Source organism: Sinocyclocheilus grahami, unplaced genomic scaffold, assembly GCF_001515645.1.
Source record: "Sinocyclocheilus grahami isolate Dianchi unplaced genomic scaffold, SAMN03320097.WGS_v1.1 scaffold326.1, whole genome shotgun sequence".
NCBI lineage: Eukaryota > Metazoa > Chordata > Actinopteri > Cypriniformes > Cyprinidae > Sinocyclocheilus > Sinocyclocheilus grahami.
In genome coordinates this window covers 147,528-161,078 of record NW_015505505.1, presented here as the reverse complement: position 1 = coordinate 161,078, position 13,551 = coordinate 147,528, and the positions used below count along the sequence as shown (strand labels likewise).

General features: G+C 38.6%; 3 protein-coding genes across 5 annotated transcripts; all 3 read left to right on the top strand.

Annotated features, from left to right (window-relative positions):
• Window positions 1-1,195: 1,195 nt before the first annotated feature.
• Window positions 1,196-3,980, top strand: gdf2 (growth differentiation factor 2). 3 transcript variants are annotated; one of them, XM_016294925.1, is made up of 3 exons: window positions 1,196-1,643; window positions 1,820-2,659; window positions 3,249-3,980. In XM_016294925.1, coding segments are annotated over exons 1-3 (1,194 nt in total). In that variant the 5' UTR covers window positions 1,196-1,291; the 3' UTR covers window positions 3,251-3,980. The 3 variants fall into 3 exon arrangements, with proteins under 3 accessions (XP_016150411.1, XP_016150412.1, XP_016150410.1); XM_016294926.1 differs by lacking the exon at window positions 3,249-3,980 and having other exon boundaries at window positions 1,820-1,942; window positions 2,030-2,875; XM_016294924.1 differs by lacking the exon at window positions 3,249-3,980 and having other exon boundaries at window positions 1,820-2,875.
• A 2,016-nt stretch (window positions 3,981-5,996) lies between these two features.
• On the top strand, window positions 5,997-8,905 carry irbpl (interphotoreceptor retinoid-binding protein like). The gene has a single exon (XM_016294921.1). It carries the CDS (start codon window positions 6,120-6,122, stop codon window positions 8,883-8,885), a length of 2,766 nt encoding a protein of 921 aa, XP_016150407.1. The 5' UTR covers window positions 5,997-6,119; the 3' UTR covers window positions 8,886-8,905.
• Window positions 8,906-9,467: 562 nt separating this feature from the next.
• rbp3 (retinol binding protein 3) lies at window positions 9,468-12,021 on the top strand. Its single transcript, XM_016294922.1, has 4 exons — window positions 9,468-10,731; window positions 10,835-11,016; window positions 11,150-11,292; window positions 11,508-12,021. The coding sequence occupies exons 1-4, from the start codon at window positions 9,544-9,546 to the stop codon at window positions 11,831-11,833; spliced, it is 1,839 nt and encodes a 612-aa protein (XP_016150408.1). The 5' UTR covers window positions 9,468-9,543; the 3' UTR covers window positions 11,834-12,021.
• Window positions 12,022-13,551: the final 1,530 nt, after the last annotated feature.

Genomic DNA, 13,551 nt, shown 5'->3' with positions numbered 1-13,551 from the left:
GTCAGCATGAACATTTTACAGCATTTATAAACTTTTGTTAGTGATAGTGTTATTGTTTGTTCATGTTAGTTCATAGTGCATAACTAATGTTAACAGACGACTTTTAAATGTAAAAATTATTAGTAGTAAATGTAGAAATTAGCATTAACTAAGATCAATAAATTGATCTTAAAACTCATTGTTAGTTCATGTTAACTAAAGAAGTTAACTAATGTTAACAAATGAAACTTACTGTAAAGTGTTACCATAAATCCTTAAACAGGGGGTCTTTTATTTGATTTGCAGGCTTGTTGGCTAAAGATTTACCTAGGGTTTAAACACCTGGAATCATGCATGAAAAGAAAACTGCAGATCATTTTTGGTCATTTGTGAGAAGACGGACAATATGAAGAAAATTCTGCATAATGCTGCCATCTAGTGCTTTGTGATTAGACATTCATATCAAGGAGTTTTATCCCTATGAGGCCAGACCCTGTAAATTACAACAGCCATAGCTATAGAAAAATTATTAAATCACGAATTAAGTTTTAAAATAAATAACATCTCAGAAGTTTTGTCAAAGATTCATGAAACTTCATTAAGGGAGAGTTTTGTATTTAATAACAACTACATGTCATTTGTAATTATTTATTTTTTTAAACTGTATTGTTACTTTTTTGCAAATATTTCTTTAACAAGAATCTTCAACCACTGTTGTTTTGGTATATTTGTGTGTGTGTGTGTGTTTCTTTTTTGAAATCCTGGAGGATTTTTTTTGTGAATAAAGACCTAATGAGTTGTGGTGAGGAGCATAGATTGTTTGCACCAACAGGGCAAAGGTCAACGCAGACACATTAACCCTTGCACAGCCAGATTCCAGCTTTTGAATATTAGTGGGTGGTTGACTAAATGAAAATGGAATCTATAATGTTAATATTTATCATAGCAAAGGCTGATTAGTAGAAGCATCTTAACAAACATATGATGGAGTTGCTTTTCTAAAAACAGCCTGAAGTCTGACCCTGTAAATAAGGGTTGTTAAAATCTCACTCATTAGTTTTCAAAGTCTGTTCCCAAAGTGTTTACAGAACCCTCATTAACTACAAGCTTCCTCAAGATAACAAAGCTCGAACTACAACATCAGTGTCAAAGATAAGAATAGCTATGCTACTGTTCTGGTTTCCAGAGAGTGTGTGGCATGGGAGTTAACCTGAGGTTCACTTGAGGAACCCCGATTTCAAAGGATCGTCCACAAACGAATGTCGGATGTAAAACTTGCAGCGGAGAGTCACCTATCCATTTTAGAAACTAAATGAAGATGCAGGGTTTACGATATTTGCTCCTCCTGATGTCCATCAATTTTGCTACTTCAGTTGGGCTTTGCGATGGGAAATCTTTAGGTGAAATCGCCAGTTTGGAAGACACAATGTTCATTCAAGCAGAAGAACAAAGCCTTGAGGAACAACATGACTTTAACTCCAAATTGGAGAACTATTTGGGCTTCATGAAGGAAGATTTTTTGAGGAAGCTGAATTTATCAGGCGTGCCGCAAGAACAACGAAAGGTTCAGCCTCCTCAGTTCATGATCGAACTCTATAATAAATATGCTTCTGACAAGACTTCCATCCCTCGGTCGGATGTCATCCGAAGCTTCGCCATACAGGGTAAGTACATACAGAAAGCTCACAAACTCTGAGGTACATACATCAGAGTTCTGGGAAGGTGAGGAGTCAATGTTTCTGATGACAGGACTCATTCACTTTTTCCATACTAAAAATTATATTTGTGACTTGTTTACTGGTGAAAAGGTTTATTAATCTCTACTTCATGTTCTCTGCAGATGTTATTTATTCCATTAGACAGGGCAACAAAACACAACACAGACTGCTATTCAACATTTCCATCCCAAATCATGAAGAGATCACATCAGTCCAGCTGAGGCTGTTCACTCTCTGGGAAAGAAGTAAAAACACCTGCACTGACCTCTTCACATCCATCAATGTTTATAATGTAGATTGCGAGCAGAATGCAAACATGTTAAATCTTCTAGATGGGAGAGACGTAACTGAGGGCGAAAACACTTGGGAGGCTTTTGACGTGACCAGAGCTGTCAGGAGCTGGCACGAATCTGGACGTGGGGTCGGCGAACTTCAGGTGGAGATCAAACAAGACTGTGAATCCCTTGCCATAAGCCTGGGTTTGGAGGACAACAGCTCGGCAGTCGTAATAGTATTTTCAAATGATCTCGGGAACAGAAAGGGAGAGTCAATGAAAGAGGTAAAAGAGATGCTTCTTCATGAGAAGCAACGGGTGTTTTGGGGCAATCGTGTTCCTGTGAACCAGCACTACAGGAAGAAGAGAAAAGTAACAAACAATTACTGTCGGAGAACTTCTCTGAAGGTGAACTTCAAAGACATCGGATGGGATAAATGGATCGTGGCCCCGCCCGAGTATGACGCTTACGAGTGTAAAGGCGTGTGTTATTTCCCCCTGACAGACGATGTAACCCCCTCTAAACATGCTATCATCCAAACTCTGGTTAACCTGAGCAATCCCAAAAAGGCAAACATGGCATGTTGCGTCCCAACCAAGCTGGATCCAATTGCAGTCATGTATCAAGAAAAGGGTGTCATCACGGTCCGACACCTCTACGAGGAGATGAAAGTAGCAAAGTGTGGATGTAGGTAGTTTTGCCTGCTTATCCATGCATCTGTAAAAAATATCTTTGCAACAGTATTTGTTTTATCATTCCCATAATAGTTCTGAAAAGGGGGTTTGTAGCAATGCAACAAAAGAACCATGTTGGGAACCATTTTCTCCTTATTGTGAAGAACATTTTAATAATCAGAAGTACGTTTTTCCATTATGCTCTTACAAACAAAGAACCTTTAACATCCATGGAGCCTTTCCATTGCACAAAAACTTTGGTAACACTTTAGAATAAGGTTAACTTCTACAGCATTTATTGATCTTAGTTCCTGTTAATTTGAACATTTACTAATGCATTATTAAAATCAAAAGTCGTGCTTGTTAACATGAACTAACAATGAATGACTGTATTTTTATTAACTAACATTAACAAATATTAATAAATACTGTAATAAATGCATTGTTCATTCATGTTAGTTAATACATTAACTAACATGAACTAATTGAAAGGTTAAAATTTTTCAATTAAGAGGTTTTGGTTAAAGTCAGCTTTCCTAACTTGATTTAAATGGTATTGTGTTTTCATTTCATTTATGTGAACTAGCTGAGGTTATACCCAGGAGCGTTTCTAGGATTTGACAGCATCTGGGACATAGACCAAAACATCAGGGGCTATAATCCCCCTTAGAGATTTTTGTTTTACATTTTAATACAGAAACATACTCTACACAAAAACAGATGTCAATGCTTGGCCAAGCATGTGGTCCTGTTGTACATACTAGCAAGAAACCTCAAGGGGGTGATAGAGTATCGGCCCCAAATACTTGTGCCATTAATCAGGATGTGGTATTGCCCAGGTAGACTGTTATAAAAAATATTTGTAAGATCGGACTTGCTCAGCAAAACTGCCATTAAAGTAGTATAAGGAGCTGACAGCACTGTCCATGTAAAACGAACTTGCATGTATTTTGTGTACTTGCATAGAGTTCGTGTCAGGTCCACATCTACAAGAACAGCTTCAAAGCATTTTAAAATAACAGCTAGGGTCACTAGATAAATCTATATCTAATTCTTTAGTAATTAAGTGTTTTTTGCTAGGGCCAATGCCCCTGTCATCCCACCCCTTAACTGGCTTATTCTGGGTAGATCCAGACAAAAATATTTACAGAAATGCTTGTATAATTTATGCACTTACGCAATAACTCCCACTAGTTACAGACCAAAACATTCAGGGCTTGAGCCCTAAAACACTGCCCCTAGTGACTCCCATGGATATAACTTAGCATTGTATTCAATCTTCCTGTACTTACTATGCTTACATTTTCCATCTATTTAATTGTTTTCTTTTATTTATATTTAAATAAAAAATATTCTCACAAAAATTGTATATAATCCATTGTTTTTGTTTATGTATTTCCAGCATATATATTTACAAAATATTTAGTTTTACAATGGTTATTTTATTAATTTGTAGATTTTTTTTATATTTTATCAATAAAACACATCAAAGTCATTTCAGTTTGGGCTCCCCAAATTCATTTTAAAGTCAAGCTCATTGTGGTGTATGGTGAGCGCTCTCTGCTAGCGAAGGTTTTCAGTCCGGTAAAGCAATTAAACAGCTTCAGATGTTACTGACTAATATATTTGTACAACCCTAAAAGGAATGTTTGTAAGATTCATTAGATCTTAAGTTGCATGATTCTCAAACAATAAACAAAATCTACTCTTGTAACTTATTAGGGCACAAACATCATACTGTTTGAATGATTCTGGTCAATTGTTATCATTTATTTCTCCAAACCAAGACATCCTTTCCAAACCCCTCGGGGACAGACAGTCAACCTGTTTCTTTCTCCAGCTTAGAAACATTTCCTCCCATAAGATCCACTGGACAAAACTCCAGCCATCTTAAAATGAGATTGGCCATCCCTGATTGGCCACATGAAATCAGCAGATAGAATTGCATAAGACTCTGAGCATTAAAAGATAAAGAAAGATTAGCAGTCCAGAACCAATTAGTGTTGAGTGAGTGTGGAGTTACATAATTTCATCCTGTAAAAGTGGCAAGGGTCTCTAAATGCACACTAATGCTCTGATATTTAGGCAAATGCTAGAAAAGAATGAAGGGAGAAAATCTGGAAGCAGATTTAAAAAAAACAACAATGACTATTTGGCCTGTGAATAACACAGTTTTTGCCAAAGAGTTAATTAATGATCCTCTTTCAGAAAAGAGTATGCATTGATGATTATACAATCAAATTAATATACTGTTACTGTACTAAATCAACTGGTAAGGAATTTGTTATGGTTTCATGGCAGAACCAATTAGTGTTGAGTGAGTGTGGAGTTACATAATTTCATCCTGTAAAAGTGGCAAGGGTCTCTAAATGCACACTAATGCTCTGATATTTAGGCAAATGCTAGAAAAGAATGAAGGGAGAAAATCTGGAAGCAGATTTTAAAAAAACAACAATGACTATTTGGCCTGTGAATAACACAGTTTTTGCCAAAGAGTTAATTAATGATCCTCTTTCAGAAAAGAGTATGCATTGATGATTATACAATCAAATTAATATACGGTTACTGTACTAAATCAACTGGTAAGGAATTTGTTATGGTTTCATGTAATGAGGCCAGCCAAGTGCATCTTGATGTTCATTAAACGAGCACCTGTTCACCTGTGCAATTATGTCATTAGCCTGACCTAGACGTTACCTTTGAAAGCTTGACCTTATTTTCCTCATGCAGTGAAGACAGGGCTGCAAGGAACATAATCCAAAGACATTATGTGTAAACACATACATTTGCTGTAATATAATTTCCAGAATTTCAGTTGACTATTTTTAATGTTTTATTGCTTAAAATGTTTTCAATAAATCTGATGTGGTCAAAAACATTAAGACTAAATAAACTAGTTAATTGTGCTAAACTTTCTAATAAATATACAGTGCTTAAGCAATTTGTCTTCCATAATAGAGTATGATACACTTTCCTTAAAAATTAGCATCTTGTTTTTGCCCAAAAATTTTAATTCTGTCATCATTTATCATGTCATCACCCTCATGTCATTACAAATCTGCATGAAACACACATTTTAAAGAATGTTTCAAATGTTTTTGTCCATACAATTAGAGTCAATGGGGTCCAAAACAATACTGGAAAAGAAAAGAAATTTCAAAATATAATGTTCCATAGACGTATGTGAGATTTGGGGGTGAACTGTCCCTTTAAGTCATGAAAAAGCTGTGTATTCAGAGAGATTTTATATCCTCTCCAACATTTTCAATTATTGATTTTTATCTGTGATTGCATTGCTGATGCACTGCAGATAATGCGATTAAAGGTTTATTCAGAGCAAAAGCCTCTTATGTGGTTGCTGTTGTCAAAAACCTAGCAGAGAAAACAGAGTCCCATCTAACAAAGGACCTCTTCACCAAATGAATGAACAAAAACGTTTGCTTTAGACAAAATTCAACAACCAACTACAAAAGATGGCAGGGACTGTAAGATTTTTTGCCCTGATCCTAATCGCTTGTCGGGTCCTACTCACCGATGCATCATTTCAGCCAGCACTTGTCTTGGATATGGCTGAAATTCTGCTCGAAAACTACTGCTTCCCAGAGAATCTAGTTGGTATGCAGGAGGCAATTCAACAAGCTATAAGCAGCGGAGAGATCCTACACATCTCTGATCGGAAAACACTGGCAGGTGTTCTGACTGCCGGCGTTCAAGGTGCACTCAATGACCCCAGACTGACCGTGTCTTACGAGCCTAATTATACTCCGATCACGCCACCTGCACTTCAGTCGCTGCCCACTGAACAGCTGATACGGCTAATCAGGAATACTGTTAAACTGGAGGTGATGGATAACAACGTCGGTTACCTTAGGATTGACCGTATTATAGGTCAGGAGACTGTGGCAAAACTGGGACAACTCCTTCACGACAACATCTGGAAGAAGGTTGCACATACGTCAGCGATGATCTTTGATCTGCGTTTCAGCACAGCCGGAGAGATATCTGGTGTGCCATACATTGTTTCATATTTTTCTGACTCTGACCCACTTTTGCACATAGACACAATCTATGAACGACCTACCAACACTACAATGGCGCTATGGACAATTCCGAATCTCCTGGGTGAACGATATGGGAAAAGAAAAGAGCTGATTGTTTTAATCAGCAAGCGCACCATGGGCGCAGCAGAAGCTGTTGCCTACATCTTAAAACATCTAAAAAGAGCCATCATTGTTGGAGAAAGGTCAGCTGGAGGGTCGGTTAAGGTTGAAAAGCTAAGGGTTGGGGACTCTGGGTTTTATATTACGGTCCCTGTTGCTAGATCTGTGAACCCTGTCACAGGACAGAGTTGGGAGGTGACCGGGGTTTCGCCATCCGTCAGCATCAACCCAAAGGAAGCAATCGCCAAAGCCAAGTCCCTCATTTCAGTCAGGAAAGCAATACCGAAAGCAGTTAAAAGAGTGTCAGATATCATTAAACAATTTTATGCATTTAAAGAGAAAATCCCAGCTTTGCTAAATCATCTTGCTAAAACAGACTTTTTCACAGTGATTTCTGAAGAGGACTTGGCAGCAAAACTTAATTATGAACTGCAATCAGTCTTTGAAGACCCTCGTTTAAATATCAAGACAATGCAAGAATTGTCTGACAAGGGGCAAGAACTGGATACAACACCCAAAACCCCTTCATCTTTTGATAATCTTATTGACTCTTTATTCAAGTTGGAAATTCTATCAGGAAACAATGGATATCTGCGCTTTGACAGGTTCCCTTCACCTACAATTTTGATAGGACTAGAGGACCGAATCAAAGAAAAGGTCTGGCAACCAGTCAAAGACACAGAGAACCTGATTATTGATCTGCGCTATAACACTGGCGGATCCACTGAGGCCTTGCCGATTCTGCTTTCCTACATGTTTGACACCTCGTCAAATATCCACCTTTTTTCAATCTATGACAGCATTCGGAACATGACCGTGGATTTTCACACCCTCCGTAACATCATTGGGCCTTCCTATGGTTCCAGAAAGGGTATTTATGTTTTGACTAGCTATTACACAGCTGAAGCTGGAGAAGAGTTTGCTTACCTGATGCAGTCCCTGCACCGAGGCACTGTTGTAGGGGAAATCAGTTCTGGAACGCTTCTTCACTCCAGGACTTTTCAAGTTGAAGAAACAAACCTTGCCATTATTGTCCCTGTCATAAATTTAATCGATGTACATGGAGAATGCTGGCTTGGAGGCGGTGTAGTTCCTGATGCCATCGTGCTTGCTGAAGATGCAGTTGAGCGAGCTCATGAAATCATTGCATTTCACAAGGACATTCTGGATTTGGTGCAAGAAGCTGGAGATCTCTTGGAAAAGCATTACACTGTACCTGAGGTTGCAGCTAAAGTGAGTAGACTGTTACAGTCCAAACTAACCGAAGGACTTTATCGCTCAGTTGTTGACTATGAATCTCTTGCATCTCAACTCACCGCAGATCTCCAAGAGACCTCAGGTGATCACAGACTGCACATTTTCAACTGTGATATTGAACCAGAATCCCTTCATAACATTCCCAAAATCCCTTCCCCTGAAGAGGTAGGGTTCATCATTGATGCCCTATTCAAAGTAGAGGTACTGTCTGGAAATATTGGTTATTTGAGATTTGACATGATGGAAGACATAAAGGTTCTGGGAGCAATTGGTACCCAGCTCATCAAAGTTGTATGGAACAAGCTGGTGAACACGGACACGCTCATAATTGACATGAGATATAACACAGGCGGCTATTCCACAGCAATTCCACTACTTTGCACCTATTTCTTTGATGCACAACCATTAAAACACCTTTACACTATTTTTGATCACTCTAAAACAAATGTGACAAAGGTTATGACCCTTCCAGAAGTGCTAGGACAGAGATACGGCTCTCAGAAAGACATCTACATCTTGACGAGTCACATAACTGGATCAGCTGCTGAGGCATTCACTAGAACAATGAAAGAACTGAAAAGGGCCACTGTAATTGGAGAGCCCACTATTGGAGGTGCCATTTCAAGTGGAACATATCAAATTGGGAATAGCATCTTGTATGCTTCCATTCCCAACCAAGCCGTTTTGAGTGCAGTTACTGGAAAAGCATGGAGTGTGTCTGGGGTTGAACCACATATAGCAGCTCAAGCAAGTGACGCACTGAATGTTGCCCAGAAAATAATTAGCTCAAAGCGCCAAAAGAAAAAAATAAGGGAAATATAGTACTATAGGCCTCATTGTTCATCTCTTTTCAAAGTAAAACTGCATAATCAAAAAATAATTAAAAAAAATGTTAAGGTGTATTGCATAGAAATACATTTTTTAAAGCTATGTCTGGCATGTTTCTTTAATTGTTTAACAATAATAATTTTCACCATGGAGACACCATGGTGAATAATGAAAAATGTGCTTTTGATGCTGTGCTGGTTTGTATATTCAAACTAATGTAACAAATAGACATGCTGATACAATAAATTAAAATAGAAGACATTGATAAATGTTTCTTATACATACCTTATTCTGCTGTAGCCACTGAAATGAGAACAAAAGGTTATTTGATACACATGCATTTCCTCATTACAGCATATTTAAGCAAAACTATTACAAAGGTAACAACAAATGAATACCAGTAATTTATCAAATGACTTCATATAAGTGCTACACATTTACATTTTTGGAACATATACGTAACATATATTTTAGCTTGTTATTGTCTAACTGGAGAACTTTGACTAATGAGATTAAGGTTTTATTGTGAGGAAAAGCTTCTTATGCGTGTGTTAACAAAAACCAGACGGTCGAAGCAGACGCAGTTGACAAACCTCCCTGCATAAGGAGAGTTCAGCTGCGCCATATTAGCAGGAATCCGAAACGGACCAAAATGGCTCAAGCTCTAGTTCTACTAGCATCGTTGCTGATCTTCAGTAATGTGGCTCACTGTGATTTCTCTCCCAAAGTTATTGTGGATATGGCAAAAATTCTCATGGACAACTATTGCTCACCAGAAAAACTTGCCGGCATGGAAGAGGCAATTGACGCTGGAAGCAGTAACACAGAGATCCTCAGCATTTCAGATCCTGCCACCCTTGCCAATGTTCTGACCGATGGGGTTAAAAAAACAATTTTTGATTCCAGAGTGCAAGTCACATACGAGCCAGGTTTCGTACCTGCAGCACCCCCAGCCATGCCTGACATCCCACCAGAACAGCTGGCCGAAATTATCAAAGGCACTGTCAAAGTTGAGGTCCTGGATGGTAACATTGGCTACCTGAAGATTCAACACATCATTGGAGAGGAGATGGCTCAGAAAGTTGGGCCTATTTTGCTGGACTACATCTGGGACAAAGTCTTCCCAACATCTGCCATGATTCTTGACTTCCGCAGTGCAGTCAGTGGTGAGCTATCCGGAATTCCATACATTGTGTCCTACTACACAGATTCTGAGCCTCCAATCCACATCGACTCCGTGTATGATCGCACCTCCGATGTCACCATTGAATTGTGGTCCATGCCAACCCTATTGGGAAAGAGGTATGGAACCTCCAAACCCTTGATAATTCTGACAAGCAAGAATACTCTTGGGATTGCAGAAGATGTTGTGTATTGCCTTAAAAACCTTAAAAGGGCCACCATCGTTGGGGAGAACACAGCTGGGGGAAGTATAAAAATCAACAAAATCAAGGTGGGTGACACTGACTTCTATGTGACTGTGCCAGTTGCTAAGTCTATTAACCCCATCACTGGCAAGAGCTGGGAGATCAATGGAGTGGCACCAAATGTTGAAGTTGCTGCAGAAGATGCCCTTGACGCTGCAATCGCAATCATTAAACTTCGTGCTGAAATCCCAGGGTTGGTTCAGGCAGCAGCCACACTGGTTGCAGACAACTATGCATTTCCGAGCATTGGGGATGATGTCGCAGAGAAGCTGGGAGCTGTTGTGGCTAGTGGAGAATACAACCTGATCTCCACAAAGGAAGAACTGGAAGCAAAGCTCTCTGCTGACCTCCTAAAACTGTCAGGGGACAAGTGCCTGAAGGCCACCAGCAATATCCCTGCACGTCCTCCAATGGTGAGTCAATCTATTCTGAGAGAAAATCTTACACATAACGATTTAGACATATGCTGGTTGTTGAGGGAAAATAATGAATGACACCTGTCCCTTTATTTTCCAGAATCTCACACCCGAGATGTTCATTGAGCTCATCAAAGTTTCATTCCACACGGATGTATTTGAAAACAACATTGGTTACCTTCGCTTTGACATGTTTGGAGATTTTGAACATGCTGCTAAGATCATTGCGGAACACGTCTGGAACAAAGTGGTTGACACTGACATGCTGATCATTGATCTGAGGTGATTATTCTATTGGATATATTTGTATGTCGCTCTATAAATCCAGTAATACGTATGAATTGCAACATTTTTAGTTCACCTTTGACCATAATTTGATATGACCATCCCAACTTTACTATACTTTTCTTTTAAGGAACAATGTTGGTGGATCCACCTCCTCCATTGCTGGCTTTTGCTCATACTTCTTTGACAGTGACAAGCAGATTGTGCTAGACCACGTGTACAACAGACCCTCCAATACCACAAGTGATCTTCTGGCCCTTACGCAACTTACAGGTACATTACTAAAGTGACTAGTTTTCTTATTTTGGTCACTATTATTCATTACATGTTTATCATTTTACTCATTGTGTAGATCAACTGTTCTTGCTTGATTGATACTCACAAAGTGCAGTGTCCTGAATTTGTTGTAGTAATTTGATTATGTGTTCTGTATTATTATAGGCATATTTCATAGTGCAATATTAACTGTGCAATTCTATTCTTTCTAGGCAGGAGATATGGCAGCAAAAAGAGTGTGATAATCCTCACCAGTGGTGCTACTGCTGGTGCCGCTGAGGAGTTTGTTTTTATCATGAAGAGGTTGGGACGTGCAATGATTATCGGTGAGACAACCCGTGGAGGTTGTCACCCCCCTGAGACCTTCCGTGTGGGCGAAAGCGACATCTTCCTGTCTATCCCAATTAGCCATTCAGACACTGCTCAGGGCCCGTCCTGGGAGGGTGCTGGCATTGCCCCTCACATTCCAGTGCCCGCCGATGCTGCCCTCGACACAGCAAAGGCCATCCTCTATAAGCATTTTTCTGGTCAAAATTAATTAGTTCTTCTGGGCCTGGTATGGAAGCCAAATGATATAGCAAATTAGTTATTTAGAAGGATGACATGTTGTGGAGATGCTTTCATAATCTGTGTAGATCATTAAGGTAATGTTTAGAACATACACAGTTATGCCTTCTGTTGCTAGTTCAAACCTTTTTCTATTACTTATATGTTTTCCTCTGACCCAAAGCATGCAATCTCTCAAGCAAACTTGGTGGAGGAGAATGCAAGTAATATTCAGATTAGGCCTGTTCTAAACTTGAATATTTGTGAACTAGTTTCCTTCGTGCACATTAAAATTAGTTTATGCTTGTATTGTAAACATCCATACACATGCATATGAACAAACTGGAAAATTGTACTGTTTCAAAAGCAACTTTTTCAGTACATCTGGGGAAAATTGCAACTTTGGAGTTATATTGAAACCAAATTATAAAACGTAATAAATACCACATGGAAACTGTTCTAATTGTAATGTGTTTTAAAGATTAAATAAAAATTTCATTAGAACTGAGGTAAAATGGGTTTAACAAACATAAACCAATTCCAGACATACTTATGTATCTGAAAGCCTCTTGTGATTTTTCCGGATTATTTTGATCAGATTATTTACCTCTACTTATCCACTTGCAATCTCAACAAAAATCACAGTTCTGACATGAACACAATCACCCACACAGCAAAAACAATGTTCATTTTTGATAAGTCAATAGTCCACTTTTTGCTCTACTGATGTCATTACAAAATTATTTTTATCCACGTGTTTACTACACCATTTCTTTTAGAAATCTGCAGCAAAGAACCAGAAGATGGCAGCATATATTTTCTATCAGTTGACCAAAGTATGCTGTTAAGTACATCCACTGCCAGACTAAAATTACAATTATGTAGCACCTGCTGACAAGTTTTTACTGGAATTAATGATAAATATTATCCTCAATAGGCTAATGGCACGTGTCAAGAAGCAATTGACCAACAATAAAAATGGATTGCCATTTAAAGCTTTATGTTCCTTCATGATAAACGACCACTTAAATATTATTGCTGTTATCAGTTAGTATATTTTGGGCTGTCAGTCATACATGGCTACACTGGTCAAGGCCTACTACAACATTCAGCATAACCAATGACAGTTATACACGCTACCAGTATCTAAGGCCAAATAAATCAAATATTGGCAAATTAACATGAATCTAAGCAGCTTCCCTCAAAAATATGACATCAAGCTCATTTAATTAAGAAATTAGTCATTCGGTCATTTGAGAATCCAACTGTGATATTTTACAGACCTAGTTTCGTTCAAACTATTTAGTATTACCTCCGCTTTTTTTGTTTATATTAGTATTACCTCAGTATTTCCACGCTTTTCGGTTTTATATTAGCTTCGGCAGGTCCTCTTGTCGCGTGTTTGGTGTTTCGTTCCTGTTTTATTTAACGAATCGATCATTTAAGTGAACGAATCGATTTCTTCGTTCCAGAGCACGTGGCGCATGCTTTCAATGACTGACTGTAGCGCGATCAAATAGAATTTGGGGGCGGGCTGTGAACTGAGAATTCTATTGGTTGATCTTCTGAAGAAACACGCCCCTTTCATTGAACGACTCATCTGCTGTGTAGTATAGGCCTACCGTATGTATCTCGGGTGTCAGTTTTTATGTCTGAAACCATATGGAGGTTATGTACTGCACTCATAAAATCCTATAATGCACCGCAATA